Consider the following 19,323-nt stretch of genomic DNA (forward strand, 5'->3'; position numbering starts at 1 on the left):
CTGTTTTAAAATAGACATCAAAATCGTGATTTTTTTTTTAATGGCTGGAGAAGGATCTTATGGATGTTTCATAAGTTATTTAGTGATTCCTTCATTGTTGAACACATCGTTTCTGACTTTTCCACCTTGCAGTGTGGCAGTCTCAATAATCTTTAAGAAAGGCAGGGATTGCTCATGTTAAAATCATTTTAATGAAAACAGTTTGATGATATTACTGCTTTTCAGCTGAGTGCATCACAAATTTAAGTGTGAAAGTGTTTACACCGGTGTAGAAAACCTAAAGTACTTTTGAGATTTTAAGATAGGGAAACTTGTGTTTCTTTTTTCACTTTGTATGTATTTTGTAGCCCTTTGTGTCCCCTGTGTCTTAGCCTGGTCGGCTGCTATAACAAAATACGGTAGACCGGGTCGCTGACAAACAACAGGCATGTATTTCTCATAGTCTGGGGCTCTGGGGATTGAGCAGAGAGTTTGTAAAGTGAGGTCGTGGCTGTCTGTGGGTGTAAGGCCCATGTTTATTTCTCCCTCTGAGCTGCAGATGGGCTAGCCAGCTTTGGACCTGATATCTCCGAGCCTTCCTGAGTGTAACATGTCTCAGATGATGTGCTTTTCCTTTGTCCAGTGGCGTCCTGGTCGGAGCAGTCAGGTGCCCGCCTTGAGCCCCAACTCTCCCTCAGTGCCCAGCTCCTAGCCATCGGCAGGGCCTTCCATGTGTCTCATATCCGTGTTCTTCTGCACATTTCCATTGCTCTTCCCTTCCACCGAGGCCCTGCCGTTTCTAAAAGGACCCCATAACTCGTCTCCCAGTTCCAAGCTACCCCTTTCCCAATTGCCCTCCAAAGAGCAGATAAGACCCTCTGGCTGCCAGCCACCACTGCGGCCTCATCCAGATCCTCTCTCCGGACCTACTCTTTCCGACTACACTAGCCTTCCGGTCACTTAGAGAACATGCCGGCCTTTTTCTCTTTCCACACAGGGTTTTTGCTGCTGGGATGTCCTTCCATTGGCTCTTCACAAGGCTGGCTCCATTCCCTCTGTATTAGTGTAGCAAATTACCAGCAGTTGGCCACCTCAGTGTCCATGGGCTAGGAGGCCAGGCACTGCCTGCCCGGGTCCTGTGCACAGGGTCTCACAGCTGCCCTGGGGGGTGTCAGATGGGCTGTGTTCTCGTCCGGGGCTCAGGGTCAAACCAAGCATTGTTCAGGTTATGGGCACTATGTGGTTCCTTCGGGTTCACCGTAGATCAGGACCCTTAGCTCCACAGCTCACTAGCCGGCTGTTGACTTCGTTAAGGCCAGCTGGGGGGCGACTGGCCCGAATAAGACAGGCCCACGCAGGGTAATCTTTCTTTTAACTCAGACTCAGCAGATTAGGGACTTTAATTGCCTCTGTCAAGTCCCCTCACTCTTGCTGTATTGTGTGGGGTGGAAGCATCTCTTAGATCCCACCCAATCCATGTCTTGGTCTGCTCACACTGCTATAACAAAGTGCCACAGACCAGTGGCTTTAAACAACAGACATTTCTTTCTCACTGTTCTGGAGGCTGGGAAGTGGCTGCCCTCTCTGTGTGTCTTCATGGGGCAGGGAGAGAGGGAAAGAAAGCTCCCTGGGTTCTCCTAAGAGCACTAATCCCATCATGAGGACCCTACCCTAATTCATCCAAACCTAATCACCTCCCAAAGGCCTCACCTCCTAATACCATCACATGGGGGATTAGGGCTTCAACCTATGAGTTTGGTGGAGAGGCGCACAGACACTCAGTTCATAACTCCGCCAAGGGAAAAGGATTATACAGGGCGTGCACGCCGGGGATGCAAACTTGAGGGCCATTTAGAATTCTGCCTGCCTCAGTCCCCTCTGGCCTTGGCTTCCAAGTCACCCGACACCATCTAAGTAGGTAGCCCCCCTCCCTTACTGTTCCCACCACTTCACACGTGTAACTCTGATCACTGTCTCACATAGTTATTTGATTATTTATTCACTTCTTTATTGTGTATCTCACCAGCCAGATCACTAGCCCTATGAGAGAGGGGCTCTACCTATTTCGTTTTTTGTTGTATTCCCAGCATCGACTAACGTACCCAAAATGTGATTGGCATTCATTAAATATTTGCGGAAGGAATGTGGAAGGTGGCTATTCGGCCCCCAAGGGGATTGTTCAACCTTGCTTTTGTGGGTGAAGAAATGCGGAGCATAGGGTTTAGAAGAGCAGGATTGAAAGAGTCCTCTGTTTGTATGAGCATGGTATTTGAACCCAGGTCCTCTTAAACTCGGGGTCTTGCTTGTCAGCCGTGTTGCCTTGCTCATGTATTGGGCTTGAGGCACTGAGCCATCTCGCAAGGAGAACAGGCGGTGACAGCGTCGAGGAGTTGCTTCTCTGGGACAATGTTCAAGCATCTCTTGGAGATGTTCTAAGGTAGTTTTGAACCAGGGACGCACTTGAGAATGACCAGCGGCTCTTTCCCATAATACACATCCCGGCGCCACTGCCTGAGATTCTGATTCAGTCTGGGGTGCGGCATGCGTATTGTAGTTTTGGGCGGTGGGAGCACCAAACCCCAGATGATTTCTGCTTTGGAGCCACGGTTTGAACCACTGCCCTTATAATTTGAAGTTCTACTCTAATCCTCCAAGGCGTCTTCTAGCATTGGTATTAGGGACAGGCTTCCTGACGAATGGGGGAGGATGTTTAGTCCTTGCTCCTTTAAAGCCTCCGGTGTCCCAGACCGGCGTGGGAACTGTCAGTTCAGGGTCCCTCTGGCAGGAACAGAATGCAAGTGGCAGATCGGTACGCTTGGCCCCCGCAAGTCACGATGGAAGGACCGCCTGGTGGCGGGTTGGAGGAAGGAGGAGAGGTCTTCCCTGGTTCTGAGTGAGGCGAGCTGCCCTACGTCTTGGGTGTGTGAAGGTTTCGTGCTGCCGCTAGGCTACGCTGCTCCATGTCCGTCATTGTCTGCTGGTTTTGCTAGCTTGGAAGCTGCTTTCTTCTTCCTTAATTTCTCTTAAACCCAAACAGAGGGGAGAATTCGATCAGGTTTAGTAATCTCGGCCTGAGACCTAACCATTAATTATTCCACATGATTGCTGCCTACTGGTCCTACAATGCACATATTGTGTTTCTCTGTTGAAGGGAAGTTGCGATTGCCAACTTTTTATTGCTTTACCTAGGTTCTTGGCAGTCTTTTTTTTTTTTTTTTAAATAACATTGGTAGGAGTTCAAAGGGAGTTACAGATAAATGATGGCATGCCCTTTGACCTGATAGAAGACTCCGTGGAGCCTGGGAGCCTGTAGGGTGGTCACGTAACGGAAGGAAGGGACAGAGTACTGTGCTCTGACGGAGAGAAAGAACCCAGTACTTGAAAGGACAGGAGGTCACAAGTAATGGGCTCGAGGGCCACAAACTTTCTGAAATAATTTCTGGCTATCCCTTGCTTAGATTATCACATTCCTCTCTCAGCAAACTCCTTTCTGTGCTTTTCTGGTCAATTCTCAAGCCCAGTATCGAAATGTTGCCATCCCTTAGTGTTTCCTGTGTCCCTTTCTTCTGGGGGATCTGGAATGACTCCACATATTGTTGACCCTAAACTTCAGTCCCAAGCCCTGGGCATTTTCACTGGCTTTTCCTTCTATTTTCCAGCTCAGCATGTTCTGAACTGCTTTGGGGTCCTCTTCCCGTGGTCTGTAAAAATGTAAGGAAGGTTCTTAACAGCGTTCTCCTGGGGGAGATTCTTGGCATCCACTAGGATATGAAAGGTTCTTTTTATTTTTATTTTACTTTTTCTTAAGATTTTATTCATTTATTTGAGAGAGAGAGAGAGCACGAGCAGGGAGGAGAGGGAGAAGCAGGCTCCTGGCGGAGCAGGGAGCCCGATGTGGGGCTCGATCCCAGGACCCCGGGATCATGACCTGAGCCGAAGGCAGACGCTTAACGACTGAGCCGCCCAGGCGCCCCTTGGCGACTTCTTTCTTTCTTTTTTTTTTAAAGATTTTATTTATTTATTTGACAGACACAGTGAGAGAGGGAACACAAGCAGGGGGAATGGGAGAGGGAGAAGCAGGCTCCCGCCGAGCAGGGAGCCCGATGCGGGGCTCGATCCCAGGACCCCGGGATCATGACCTGAGCCGAAGGCAGACGCTTAACGACTGAGCCGCCCAGGCGCCCCTTGGCGACTTATTTCTACTTGATTGTTTGCAAGTGCTGTTTACTAAGATGTTCCGTGACTTAGTCACTAAATTTGAGAGCAGTACTTTGAAGCCAGACAAGAACGTTCAGGTCTGGGCTCCTCCCCTCCCGCCGTCTGAGTTCGGACCATCCACTTAACTCTCTCTAGACCTGAGTTCCCTCACCTGTACGGTGGCATCAAAACATGCATCCGTGGGCTGTGGTGTGGCTGCAACAAGCTGAAGTGCTCGGTGAGGGTTTGTTAGGCAGAGCCAAGCGAGTCGGGAAGTGCTGCCTCCCGCACTCTACTCCTCCGAGGCGCCCTCGCCGCCGCCCCCTCAGCCCCCTCTGCAGGTCGTCGCCTCCATTCCAGGCAGTAGGCTGGGAATGCCCTTAGCTCCAGTGACCCATGTGTTTTTCCCCTCGGTGTAAGCGACTAGTGAAATTGTTCTAAGAATCTTTGCCTAAATCATCGAAAACAAATTCTTTTCGAATCTTTCTTTTAATGTCCAGTGTATGATCTTTCCTGACATGAAGTCTCTGAAGACGAATCTGTCTATGAATCTTGGGATCTTCCTGTTCTCTGCATCCCTCTCTCCCTCTTCCCTTCTTCCACCTTCCTTTTCTCAGGAAAGATTTATTGAGGTTGTACTTAGTCACTGGACATATAAATAATGAAGGGGGGCTCTCAACGCAGGCCCATGTGGACGCCTGAGGGGCAGGCCGGCGCGGGGTTACGGCCACTCTGTGGGAGCGCCCCGATGCTGGATCAGTGCTCATCCCTGCGGTGTGTCGTGTGCTGTGCTCAAGTGCACACAGCTGTTCACCTTCTCAGTGTTGTGTCTTAGGTCACAGCTGAGGTCTTGGTACACAGTGACCAAAGATGTATTCAGTGACTTGAAGTGCACAGATAACCTGAGGCCAGCAAAGAACACGGGGTGTGTGCATACAGATGGCAGATTGGAGACATTGCGCATGCCTTTATTTATTTATTTTTTTCCAGCTCTTGTCACATATAGAGAAACTTCGAACCTCCATGATAGACGATCTCAATGCAAGCAATGTTTTCTACAAGAAAAGGATAGAAGAGCTAGGGCAGAGACTCCAGGAACAGAATGAACTGATTATCACGCAGAGACAACAGGTATATTTGGCTAGATATTAGCCCTGTTTTTCTTCAAGCAGTGCAATTTATTGAAGAACATTCTGTCTTATTTTAGAGCATTTGTAAATTGGGTAAGATAAAGGAGGTTAGAATATGTTCTTCCCTGTGGTTGTAAAAGTAAATCCAATAAGATAATTTTTTCAAGGTATTTTTTTTTAAAAAAACTGTAAAGAGCAAGCAAATTTATTCAATTAGAATTTAGAATAAATTTGAAGGTAGAGAAGAATTTCTTTCTGTGATTACTTTGAGAAGCAGCCCAATCCAAATGCTACTTTTATACAATTTTTGCCTTCGTATCTTTAAAGTCCATCTGTCCCCTGTCTTTGGAGGACTTCCATGAAAAGGTTAATTTACTAAATACAGTATCTGTCCATCATCCAGTATGTCCCTATCTAGTTTCAAACTTGTATCATTAAAACAAACAAACGGTTTTTCTTTGCAGATTAAAGAGTTTACCAGTAAACCATTAAACAGCGTCAGTGAACCCAAAGGTAAGTGGACCAGGATCCCAGTGTTGGAGGTGAGGCGGGCCTCCCTAACCGTACACCGGACATCAGAAGAATGTGGGGCCCCCAGCGGCTTCCGGGCACGAACATGGCATTCCTGTGGTGATTTTAATTTGAGTGATCTGTCCCCTTGATCCAGAAAGTAGAAGAATTTTTAAATACCTTGACTATCATTGAAGGGTCCTACATGTTTTTTATCAGAATATCTTTATGCACAAAATCCATGTCCAGTAACCATACCTCTGGACTGATGTGTGATGAGGGGGAGTGACCGTTAAAAGCACTCGGTCTAGAGACAGACTGGCCTCAGTGTAGCTCTGCGAGTGTCTGCCTTCATTTCCTCAGTTCTAGAGTTGGAGCATTAAGAGTAACTACATCACATCACAGGCTTCTTATGAGGATTAAATGGGGAACATACATAAATTGCACCTGTTGAGCACTCATGGGGGTGAGCCATCGTGAAGGACCCCAACCTCAGTTACTCTAACGTACTGTAGGGGCTGGCTGCGTCCTTGTCAGCTGAGACAGTTGGGGGTTAAAGGTGTGTTCTAAGCATAGTGGGGGCACATCCAGCCTACTGACTGTGGCAGTGATAACCACCCATCTCCTGCTCCCTCAGGAGCGAGTCTAGAAGGGACACTGGAGCCAGAAGTGCATGCAAGGTCTCCCAATAAAGCGTACAGCTTGCCTTACCTAGACTCCTTTCGAATAACCCAACTCGTGGTTCCCACTCATCTCAGGTCATTAAAGGATACTTGTCTACTTGGGCACCGACTGGGGATTGGTAATGGGTGCGTGAGCTGCGTTTCCTCCTTGTTTCTAGGGGCCCCGCAGGGGGTTCATTGACCTTCATACTTGGTTCCTTCTTGTTTTGAAATAAAGGTTTGAGAAGGGCCAGTTTCCCTGTAACTTCTCTTCGAAATAGCGAGAGTTCGGATAGTGAGCAATAGCTGTATAATCACTTAGCATAAATATCTGAGTGATAATAATTTTAGGGAAAAGTTTTATAAGGATTACGTTAAACTCAGTCTTTACTCAGCTGGGTGAGTCACCATATGTTGGTAAATTTTGTTTATTTTTTTCTGGGGAAAAAGATTAAGATAAGCACTGGCAAAATATAACCCGTAGCTTGTGATTTTTGTCATTAATTAATTAATTTTTTTTTAATTTCAGGGAATCCTTCAACTTGGCAAACTTTTGAATCTAAGCCAACTGCCCCAGCTGTACCTAGTAAGTTTCTATAAAAGGTTCAGGATTCTGAAGATATTTTTAAAGTGCTAAAACAATACACAACTTATTATTTTTAGAGGCTTTCCTTTGAAAACCGGTGTGTTTGGAGATTACATAATGATCTATTTTGATTCCTGGCTTTGACCTAGTTCTAAAAACCCCAGACTGTGAATATCCATGTGATTTTGTGGTGATTTGCGTTAGCAATACCTGTTATTCTCAGTTCACCTAATCAAGGGACAGCTATAAATTCTTTGGCATTGCTTCAGTTTGAACTTGTGGTTTCCCAAGACATTACACTGTGTGACGATGTGACAGTGTGCTAGCTGCCCCATTTTAGCATCCCTGAGACTCAGATTTGCAGGCTTTGACCCGATGTTCTGTCAGTTGCTCACTTGAGGTGGGCTCAGCACGTCTGTGTCTTGGAGCCATCAGGATTTGGCTATAATCCACAAAGACATAATCTGTACAGTGTAGAAATGGACAGATTGTTTTCCTAATAATAGTTAAATAGTTGAAATATTTTTATTATTTTATTATTCCATTCGGGAAAGTGTAAGGGTGGAGGAAGCTAGGGAGCAAGCAGTCCCGGACAAGAGAGGACGTGCGTGTGAATGGGGATCTGAATACCAGGGGAGGGTCCAGGCTGAGGCTGGGCCCTGAGTGATGGTACCATTCATGTGGGCCCAGGACTGTAAGCTATGAAAAGGCATTGATGAGAGGGTTTGGGAATTTGGCCCAGTTGACTGGAAAATGCTAATGGTTTTAACTGCTCAGTTTTCTCAGGTGCTTCTGGGGACCTCTTTTTCTTTTTTTAAGGTTTATTTGTTTCTGAGAGGAGAGAGAGCTGGGGGAGTAGCAGAGGGATAGGGAGAGACTCCTCAAGCAGACTCCCTGCTGAGCGAGGAGCCCAATGCAGGGGCTATCCGAGGACCCTGAGGTCATGACCCAAACCAAAATCAAAAGCCAGGCGCTGGGCGCCTGGGTGGCTCAGATGGTTGAGCGTCTGCCTTCGGCTCAGGTCATGATCCTGGAGTCCCGGGATCGAGTCCTGCATCGGGCTCCCTGCTTGGCGGGGAGTCTGCTTCTCCTCCCTCTGACCCTCCTCCCTCTCCTGCTCTCTGTCTCTCGTTCTCTCTCTCTCAAATAAATAAATAAAATCTTTAAAAAAAAAAAAAAGCCAGGCGCTTTACCGACTGAGTCACCCAGGCACCCCAACATGGATGAACTTTGAAAACGTGATGCTAAGTGAAAGAGGCCAGTCACAAAGGACCACAATGTATGAGTCCATTCTATATGAAATGTCCAGAATAGGCAAATCCTTAGAGACAGAAAGTAGATCCGTGGTTGCCAGGGGCCGTGGGGAAGCAGACGTGGGGAGTCATGGCTAATGGGTGTTTTTAGTGCGTGTGATGAAAATGTTCTAAAATTAGGTAGTGGTTATGGTTGCACCACTCTGATTATACTAATTGTATACTTAGAGTTGTATATTTTATATTGAATTGTATATTTTAAAAGGGCAAATTATTTTTTGGTGTATATAGAATTGCTATTTATAGAATTGGTTTAGGTTAGCTGGTGATCGTCACTTGAAACATGCGTCCCTTACGATCTGTATATATAGCTTGACTAATTTGAGGAGGACTGGATCATCATCAAGTTGAGATGCTTATGCTTTCGTTACGGAAGGCTGTGAGCTTTTTCTCTTTCTGCTGTTTCAGTGAGTGCCTCAGCCGCACAGACTGTGGATGCTAAATCAGGTCTCACAATGGCACATGGTAAGTTTCAGCTAAGTCTCAGCATTTTATGTGCAGTTTCTGCCCTGAGTCAGAGAACTTATTAACCACAAGTGCTTCTGTGGGGTAACTATGCAAAACAGAAGACGTTTTAGTGAATGCAGAGCAGTTAATAAAACTGCTGTCTTCATATGTAATATTATCATAAACTGGGAACATACCTGCCAAAGTCATAAAGTAAAAAATGTATATGTTGCTAGACTCACAAGCAGAGATCTTAACGTTGAGCAGTACTTGGATTGTGTATGATTTTGGGTGGAGAGTAGTAGGTGTTGGGTTAAGAAGGTGATTTTCTACTAGACCAGCCAACCAGCACATGCCACAGGGCATACGTGACTGTTTTTATAACTTTCAGTGTGGCAGCAAGTCACCTTTTTTAAGCAAACAGTTTCAGCGATTGGTTGGAAAAATCTAGAAAAGACATGTGATGGAAACCAAAGGGAAAAGTGGGAGCCACGGGAGGAGAGCACTGCCAGGAATCAGTTCCTGGACCAGGGCGCAAGGGTGGTAATTGTTAATTACGTGACCAGTAGACAGGGGGGATATCGGTAGCCATATTTTATTTTTATACTGTTAAGGCACTTACGGTTTTTGCAAGTATGTTTTTAGTCCATTGTTTGCCTACGGTCTGCTGTATATTAACTGAATTAAAAGATGGGATGGGAGGGGACCGACTTTTCTGTCTTACCTACAAATGCTTCTGGAATGTAAATGATTACTTCCTTCCATTTTGCTTTTTAGCCTTCGAGTTAGACTTAAATCCACGGTCAGTCAAGTCAGACTTTGTGTGTTCAGAAATATTTTTCATATTAGCATGGCCTCCTGTACCCATTGTTTTTGTTCACTGGACGGACTCATGAAGGTGTTTATTGCCCCTTACTTTTTGTCCTGAGGTCATTTCAGGCAGGGCAGTATCCCGAGCATGTGTTCGCACTATGTAATGCGTCAACTCCCCACTTACTCGGTGTTAGTATTTACAAGTGTTTAGAACATACAGGTGTCCTCTTTCTGGACCGGCAACAGAGGTAAAATGTGTGTGGGACCTATGTAAATTTGCTTTAATATTGAATAGACAAGAAGATGTCCCCTGGCAAGTGCTCTCTATTCATATTCTTTATGTCGGGTCTAAAATCTCTCTCTTGCCTTCTTTTTCAGGGTTGAGTTTTCTAATGCATTGCTGGCCACTTCTCTGTACTTCAGCAGTGTGTTAGGGTTTCTTTTTCTTTTTTTGCTACTTTGTTATTATTAGCCTTTTGTGCGACAGTGTATGAGGACTACATTTTCTTTGCTTCATATTTTTGGCACCCAATAAAGGACTCCTATAGTAGGCATGTTTAGCTGTCTGGAGTTGATTCGAGTCCTGACCAACGCATCAGTTCCAAAGCACTGTGTTCCTTACGGACTTTGCCCTGATTGGAACTGTGCTGCGTGAACCAGCCATGACCCCTTGCTGGCATCTGCTGGGATTAAAATGCTAGCTTTAAATGCCAGCCACACGTGGCATGAGGCCTGCAGCCTTTGGATTGGGATCTGAGCTGATTTGTGAGCATCTCAATGGGCAGGAGCAAGGAGGAGGCTTGTACGGGGGGCCCACTGACCTGGACCCCCACCCCCAGCCATGGCAATGTCCCCAGCTGTAGGGGGCGGGGGCGGGGAGCCTTATCTGTATTACGTAACATTATTTAGCCCGATTACCTCTCAGTCTTTCCTTTTGTTCCATCTCGGAGCTTGATGAGGCTCTTCACCATGAAAAACGTCACGGTCTTAGGTTGGGTTCCCCGGGAAACAGACTCTGAGGTGGAGATTTGCAGCTGGGAGGTCTGCTGGGCCATGCTCTTGGCCAACCCCTGTGAGAGAAGCAGGAGTGGGTGGAAGGGGGCCCTGAACCTAGGCGCACTGCAGTGTGGGCCTCTGCACATCTCACCGGGAGCTTTAGAGCTGGGATGGGCTCTTCAGAATTGTCCTGGATTCAGGGATCAGTTATGAGATGGGGGTTGTCAGGGGTGTAGGCTGCTCCCCTCCCCAGAGACAAAGCAAAAAGCAGAAGCAAAAGGTCAGAGGAAAGCACGAGATGGGGATGAGTGGTGCAGATGAATTATTTGGCTGAGCATAGGGTAGGCAGAAGAGACTTGAGGGAAGCGAGGCTGGTTGAGACCGTTCATGGCGAGCACCCGGTACCAGCCTCTAGCTGGTCGGGCCATTCTTGTGACATTCTGTAGCCGCTGAATGTTCTTGAGGCTGGGCGTGGCCAGACGGGAGGGCTGGGCTTGGGGAAGCTCAGCCTGACCAGAGTGTACTCAAGGATTTAGAGCTGGACAGACCAGCTGGGGATCGAGGAATGGTCTCTGGGTGATTCTTCACCTAGGAATTGGGGTTGAGGTTTTGAAACGAGGGGGCAGATATACCAGCTGTTCCATGGAGCTGGTGGAAGTTGCAGGTGCAGGTGATTCGGGCAAGGGTGAGGGACGGGTTAAGAACACCATGAGCTCACAGAGACAGTGCCATGTAGAGAAGTCCGGGAGACCAACGCAGAAATTGCCAGTAGGAAGGCACTATGGTTTCCTGGCCAAGAGCCTGGACTTTGAAAGGAAGCAAGCAGTCTGGGTTCACAGTTGACTCATGAAGCCACAGGTTTGGGATTCCTTGCCTGCCAAATGAGGAGAACAGTACAGCTACTTCGGTGGGCTGTGCTAAGGATCAAATGAAGCAGGACCTTTGGAACAGGAGCCACTGAGAAAGCACTGGCCCTTGTTGGCTTCCGGGGTCGGGCTGACAAAGTCCGACACAGCCAGCCAGTGCCAGAGAGGGCTAGGTACAGACCTGGGAGTTCGTCTTCTGGAGGGAATGGTAGGGCACTGACATGAGGATTTTTCTGGAAGCCTCTGGAGAGTTCAGAGGGGAGAGACTTGGGTCTTCGAGTATATCAGCTCAGCCTGGATATCTCAACTTACGACAAGACCTGGGTCATTTGGAGGCTGGGCCTGTGGCTTATAAAACATATGAACGGCAGGCCCTTCACTCCACACTTGGACATCAGTCTGCTAGTTTAGAGCTGAAGTCTGGTGGACCTCACTCCCTTTATAGCCTTTATGGTAGGAGCCCAGTTTCCCTCCCCTAGAGCCCCACCTTCTGCCTCCCAGCACCAAAGGTCACCATTTTGATGCCTTGTTTCAACTCAAGAGAAGTAAGTCCTAGGACTATCCTTATAATGATAACAAATATGTATATGATGGTTTGGGGAGATTTTATAGAGCTTTTCCTCCTAACTTTATTTTTGTCATTTCCATAAAATACAATAAAATATAAATCATGTGACTTAAAAAATTGAAATTAGCCATCCTCCTAAAATCCCTATTTTCAGCAGTTCAAGCTAGTAAATAGTCTATTTGTATAACTTTACTTTTTAATTTTTTAATTCTTTATTGAGATATAATTGACCTATAACATATTAGCACAGGTGTACAATATAATGAGTCAATATTTATATATATTGTGAAATGATCACCACGGGATCTAGTTAACATCCATTACCACATATAGCTACAGGTTGTTTTTTTTTTTCTTTATTTATATAACTTTAAAATCTTGATGCTGAATAACACATTTGAAAGCACTTTTTTTTTTAAAGATTTATTTATTTATTTATTTGAGAGAGAGAGAATGAGAGACAGAGAGCATGAGAGGGAGGAGGGTCAGAGGGAGAAGCAGACTCCCTGCCGAGCAGGGAGCCCGATGCGGGACTCGATCCCGGGACTCCAGGATCATGACCTGAGCCGAAGGCAGTCGCTTAACCAACTGAGCCACCCAGGCGCCCCTTGAAAGCACATTTTTCATGTTCATCAGTTGTGGTGCATGGATGGAATTAAATGCCTCTTTGTACGATCATGTTCATGTTTCAAAATTAAAGTGGACTGCTATTTCCTAATAGGCTGTGTTCCAAATGTTCATTGGAAAGCAGTTTACAATGCTTTTCTCCCAGTCAATGCCAGAGAGATTGACTAGGTTGCTAACAAGCTGTAAGAGCCTATTTATGTGTACTTAAATATAATATATATTTATTTATTTGTGTATACCAATACGTGTGTGCGTATGTTTGTAGATGCCCTAAAACAGAATTAGAAATACCCTTCGGTAAATTAAAAGCTAGAACTTCAAAGTGGGAGGTGTTAAATCTAAGCTAATACGTGCAAAGCGTGTCATCTGTGCCCGACAAGCTGGGGGGCAACTCCCCTCGCTGGTCGCCCACTGTGGGGTCTGGTGTGGAGAGGAATGGCCTCCTCCTTGTAGGTGCAGGTGGGGAGCTCCCTGGGGAGGGGGCCCGGGGCAGTCTCCAAGCCGAAGGTGAGTGAAGCACACACTTCCTCAGCTAGATTTCCGATTGCATTTTATGCCAATGTCTAAAGCCTGACTACCTGACTGCAAAAACCTGACCTTCCCCAAGTAGGAACTTCCCCCTTGAAAGGATGGCATTTGGCTTTATCCATGCAGCCCACGGATTTCCTTGAGCCCCAGTCACATTACCTGGGAAGTCACCCAGAGGCCTAACCCACCCTGGGCACTGTTCTGGGGTGGGATTGGGAACAGCCCCTCTTCACGTGTCATCTGTCCACAGCCTCGCCCCGGTGGCTCTCTGGGAGCAGAGGAGGTGTTGAACCGTGGTTTAGGGACACAGAGGTGTCTAAGAAGGGGTCTTAGTCCTGCTGCTGTTGCTGGGTTCACCTGTCCTTCACCATCCTGGTCCTCCCACCTGAAGACCCTGGGGCTAGTGAGAAGTGGGAATCCCAGGGCATTTTGTCATGTTTTTATCTTTGGGAACTGAAATAGTTTCATTAATTTTCTCTTTAACCACCCAATCAAAATATTTTATAAGGAAGGTATTTTGGGGGTATAAGTGAAGAAGACCTTTTGCAGTTGTGACCTTGTGTCTTAAAAGAATCCCGTCAGGCACGAGGTTGCTGAGTGAGAAACGACATAACTATTTGAAAACATAATTTCCTGAGGCAGGGGGAGTTAATGGAAAATACATGGAAAGAGCAGATACCATGAAAAAGGGACCAGCTTTAACTGACCGCCTCCATATTTCTTCCCAGCAAATTCTGCTGTTTTAGGCATTATTAAAATACTGTGGAACTGTATCTTTCAAAATTGTTTAAAAGGAAACTAATTTTACTTTGCTGTTGTCCTGTTTGTACTATTCTTATTTTTCCTCGTTAATAGAACAGGCATTCTCATCGCACATACTGGAACCAATAGAAGAGCTTTCAGAGGAAGAAAAAGGTAACCAAGGACTCACTCAGGGTTTCCACCTGCATAGATTCGATTGAGATGCTAAAACCCCAGCCTTGAAATTTACAATCCAGTGGTTTTTATCACACCGTTATCAAAATTAGGGAAGACATTTAGGTTTGGAGATTACATTTTCAATCCATCTGTTGTATTCTGTCACCTTATTCCTTTAACATGCTGTTATATTTTCCCCTGCTTTACTGTATTCTTAGCATGTGACTAAGATCTTCCTATGTCGGGGAACTTGGGGAAAAAAATGTAAGTCTTTTTGTCAACGCAGATATTTTCTGGTCAGATGACAAGTCAACACAAATGCATTGTGCACCAGATGATACAAAAATATTCCTAGGGAACGCCCGGGTGGCTCAGTCAGTTAAGCACCTGCCTTCGGCTCAGGTCATGATCCCAGGGTCCTGGGATCGAGCCCCGTATCGGGCTCCCTGCTCAGTGGGGAGCCTGCTTCTCCCTCTGCTTGCTGCTCCCCCTGCTTGTGTGTGCTCTCTCTCTCTGAGAAATAAATTAAATAAATAAATAAATAAATAAAATCTTTTTAGGGAAAAAAATATTCCTAGCACAGTAGCTATTTCTCACATCCTGAATCTGTGAGAGGGTGAACTGCCCATATCAAAATTATTTTAACAGCAAAAAAAAAAAAGCATAATATTTATGCTCTTGATGTAGAATATTTATGTGCAGAATAATGTCTTTTTAAAAAAAAGATTTATTTATTTATTATAGAGAGAGAGCAAGGGCACATGGTGGACAGAAGGAGAGGATGAGGGAGAGAGAGAGAATCTTAAGCAGGCTCCACGCCCAGTGCGGAGCCCGATGCTGGGCTCGATCCCACGACCCTGAGATCATGACCCGAACTAAAATTAAGAGTCAGAGGCTTAACCGACTAAGCCACCCAGGGATCCCCAGGGTAATGACTTCATGTTGAAATTTGGGAACTGTTCAAGGTTTGGGGAGATAATTAAAGTTATTGTGGCTTACTCCTTTTATTCAGCAGCTCTCAAAATTATTTTCTGTCAATTCATTTTTGAAGTTTAAGAAAATCATTCCACGTTATTAAGAGTATTTTCTAATGCCAGACTTGTACATCTTGAAACAGTTACACTTGAATAATATTTATATGAACTCTGGTTTTACCATTTGTGTTAGGAAGAAAATTAAAATGTATATTCCAATTTGTAAATTCTTAATTATTTGTTGTAACTTTTCTGTGTTCTCTAGATGACTTTTTCCAAGTTATTTTTTTTTTTAAGATTTTATTTATTTGACAGAGCACAAGCAGAGGGAGAGAGAGAGAGAAGCAGGCCTCCCGCTGAGCAGGGAGCCCGATGCGGGGCTGGATCCCAGGACCCTGGGATCATGACCTGAGCCGAAGGCAGATGCTTAACCAACTGAGCCACCCAGGCATCCCTTTCCAAATTATTTTAATCAAGGCTACAAATTGAGAAGTGACTCAGTCAGGCACATCCATAATATCTGTGCGATGTTTATTTTCCATTTGCTTTCAAGTAATGTGCTTTCTCCCTCCTACATGTTATTTATTGATGTCTGGAACACCAAATACCTTATTTTCTGCAGAATCTATGTAATGTGTCAGGAGGTCCAAAATATCTTATTTTCTGCAGAATCTATGAAATGTGTCCGGCGGTCATATGGAGTCTCAAGTTCACAGTCCTTTAAAAAAAAAACGAGTCTGTTAGATTCCAAGAGACCGTCCTCACTTTGTCCACTGTCACCCCTCGGGGCCCCCACTTATACCCATGACATCCTTCTGCCTGTGTTTTAAAATTCTTCTACCCAGACCACGTAAGGTGTGAGTTTGGGATCACGGGCAGCGAACACCATCATTGGTTATTGCCGCATGCGGGGAACCAGATTGGGAAAGAAAATAACCCTTTCCGTGTATTCGGACACAGCTCTGGTTGCAGAGAGGAGAGGGCCGAGGGCCGCCAGACAGGCCTGAGTCCCAGGCACACTGTTACATAAGCCAGTGACCCAGCGAACCCTTCAGTGCCTCCGTGGAGCCAGCATGCCGGCGGCAGATTAATTGCCATCAATAAATTCCTCGGCTGGGCTAACATTTTGCAGATGATGCCTGTACAGCTAAATTTTGGCAGTGGTTTGCAAAGTACGGTGGCTGTTACCCAGAAGTATGCATGCACGCGTTCTTACATGCATGACCACTTCTGCGTCCTTACGGTTTTGACAGTCCCGGAAAGGCATATTCAACCCTTGCTATGAGATGTTAGAATGTGGGCCAGCAGGGGTCTTAGAGGCCATTTCATGTTCAGGAACTTGAAACACAGGGGGATTGGGAGCTTACTCCAAGTCGTTGAGCTTAATTCGTGACAGGGCTGGAACTCCAGTCCAGGTTTTCAGCTTTCCAGAGTTTACCGCAGAGAACAAAGGGACAGAGGCAGGCTGGTCCAGGACTAGCGGGGTGCCTTTCCGGTGCCTTTCCGTCTCTGGTTTTAGTGTTCTCATGTGAAAAATGAGAGGATTGATTCCTAGATGATGACGTCCCTTCTGACCCAGGAATTCCATTTTGGGTTTTGTTTTTTACTCTTTGCTTTGTGCTGTAATTATTTGCTCACCAAAAATGGTACGTTGTATGTCTGATAGAAATGATCATTTGTGTGGGCTATTGTGCATTGGGCTACCTGCCTGGGAAAGTTTTGTCTTTGATTAAAATCTTCTGTTGTGATAGGCTTTCCAGTGATTAATTCCACCATTACATTAAAACCTTTCTTTTTCTTTTTCTTGTCCATTCTACATTCTTTCTCGCTTCCCCCAGCCAGCCCCAGCCTTGTTAAGAGTCCTTCCTACCAAGAGTTTTCGCCTTATCCATAAAGGAAGCTAAAGCAAGCATCAACATAGAAAGTGAATTTGAGGACAGAGGGGAAATGTTTAATTTGCAGTCATTTTGGGAAACTTGGTCATCAGAAGGAGCTTATCATCAGGCTTGAGGGTGAACCCAACCCAATCAGCAAACAAATTCAGTTCGCTTGACCCGGGTCCTGGAGCAGAGAGAGCCTGGAGCCTCTCTGTCTGTGCTTCCGTGTAGTTCCTTCTATACCCTGGGTCCTGGCCCAAAAATTCCCTTGGGTAAACAGGGCGGGAGGTGTGTCTTTTTCTGTGGTAGCACCATGACTCCCAGGCAATCTGTCGGTACCTCTTCGTGTTGTTCACCCTAGATAGTTTTCTACACTTGATGGCCAGCTAGCTGCCAAAGCCCGTGACATGGCCACAGCTGCAGCTAAGCCCTCTAGATTTTGATGTATTGTTCCTAGGACAGAAGTGCTTTTTTTTTTTTTTTAAAGATTTTATTTATTTACTTATTTGAAAGAGAGAGAGCGAGAGTGTGAGCTGGGCGGGGGTGGGGTGGGGAGGAGCATGAGGGAGAGGGACAAGCAGACTCTGCACTGAGGGCGGAGCCGATGCGGTGCTCCATCCCATTACCCTGAGATCATGACCTGAGCCAAAATCAAGAGTCAGACGCCCAACCAACTGAGCCACCCAGGGGCCCCCAGAAGTGGTTTTTTTTTTTTAAGGTGGCTCCAGAATATTGGAAAACATTGGTGAGAAAGCAGCATGAATGCTGGAATCAAAAATTTAAGATTACTTCTGATCTTTACTAATACATAATCTTACAAAATTTTATCATTTCGGTTTTGCAAACTGAAGTACCAAATTATAGAACAGCATTACCATGCAGGACTTTTCCTCTTCTTTAATGTACACGCAGTAATTTGACTACTTTTGCCCTCAGCAGAAGTGTTGATTCATGAACAGAAATACAATTTACTGCTGGAGTTGAATGAGGGTTTAGAGAATGTCTGAGACATTGGGGCATTTTGTTGTGGATCTTCTGCTGTGGGTCCCTAAAATTCCCATCTACTGGAGTGGGTGAGGCCGGGCCTCAAAATACCATAGCCCCCTGCAGCCCCAGACCTACTCGGCGTGGGCACTCGGCACCACCCTTGTTGGGTGAAACGCCCCTGTTCGGAGAATAGACTCCAAAATGACAGCACTGTTGTGTTCTCCCAGATCTGGCTTTGGACCTTCACTAAGGGTCTGAACAGCCCCCGATGGAACCTCTTCCATCAAGCCCTGCCTCCGCTTTGACGTAGGACTCCGATCTTCAGGGTCATGTAGTCACACGCCTTCTCCAAATTCTCTTGAATGCCACATTTTTTAGTGGGGGAATGAAAGAGGAACAGGGAAGGAAAAGTTAGGAGAATCTGGCTGGTTATTTTTCCTTTGCTTTTAATTATAGATGGTTTTAAACAGAATATACTTTTCCTAAGACTCTTTGTTAACCTCTTTTTCATTTTGGTAAATATTTTGGGAGGGATAATGTCACATTTTGAAATTTTAGATAAATTTTTACTGAATTTATTAAATCAGAACTTAATTATTCAATATAAATGGGGCTTCAAAAAATGATACATAAATTCTAATAATTTAGGTGAGATGAATTCTTCAGAAAGTAGTAAAATAATTTTAGGATGAACCATTGAACTTCTAAAGAGTTCATTTTTTCTACTGTGCTTCTGCAGAGACATTTCTCTTGCATTATTCATCTAGTATTGATTCAGTTAAGGGGTAAAGAGTCTTTAAAGACACCGCAGTTTTGAGGCCAACTTAAGGTAGTTTTAAAAGTTGTGATACTTCAGCATCATATATTGAGCTGAATGATTAAACAATCCAAAAACCTTATCACATTACAAAATGCTTGCTTGCTGTTTAAAAGTGGTGTTTTGCTATTTTCTGCTTAGAGCTTTTATGTATTTAACTTTTTAACACACTTTGTAAACCTTATTTCAGGAAGGGAGAATGAACAGAAATTAAATCACAACAAGATCCACTTAAGGAAAGCTTTGAAGAGTAACCCCTCCCTCATGAAGGAAATAAGGAGTGTCTTGGAGCAGAGTTTGCTAGAGAAACTGGAAACCTTTGGGATTAATGCGGTAAGCTCCTTCATTTCAGGAACGTTCACTGGTTGTGTTGTATTTTGTTTTCTCAATAGGAAAGGATCAGAGGAGAGAAGAAGGCATGTCCGTTCTGTCCTTGTGCACTCATTCTGTCCTGATGGCCCAGCTTGCATTGTTGGTCAGTCACACACACACACACACACACACACACACACACACACACACACACAC

At 45.4% G+C, this 19,323-nt stretch overlaps 1 protein-coding gene across 2 annotated transcripts in view; it reads left to right on the plus strand.

Moving 5' to 3' along the window:
• DZIP1 (DAZ interacting zinc finger protein 1) overlaps positions 1 to 19,323 on the plus strand; it is a 46,595-nt gene that overhangs the window by 16,926 nt on the left and 10,346 nt on the right. The window contains exons 8-13 of one of the 2 annotated variants that reach the window (XM_021695967.2): positions 5,167 to 5,307; positions 5,771 to 5,819; positions 7,008 to 7,064; positions 8,786 to 8,842; positions 14,078 to 14,137; positions 18,986 to 19,128. In XM_021695967.2, the coding sequence (XP_021551642.1) occupies positions 5,167 to 5,307; positions 5,771 to 5,819; positions 7,008 to 7,064; positions 8,786 to 8,842; positions 14,078 to 14,137; positions 18,986 to 19,128 (507 nt within the window). The remainder of the gene's footprint in view (positions 1 to 5,166; positions 5,308 to 5,770; positions 5,820 to 7,007; positions 7,065 to 8,785; positions 8,843 to 14,077; positions 14,138 to 18,985; positions 19,129 to 19,323) is intronic. The other variant, XM_044913140.1, reaches the window with a different exon arrangement.

This window comes from Neomonachus schauinslandi, chromosome 3, assembly GCF_002201575.2.
Source record: "Neomonachus schauinslandi chromosome 3, ASM220157v2, whole genome shotgun sequence".
NCBI classification, from domain to species: domain Eukaryota; kingdom Metazoa; phylum Chordata; class Mammalia; order Carnivora; family Phocidae; genus Neomonachus; species Neomonachus schauinslandi.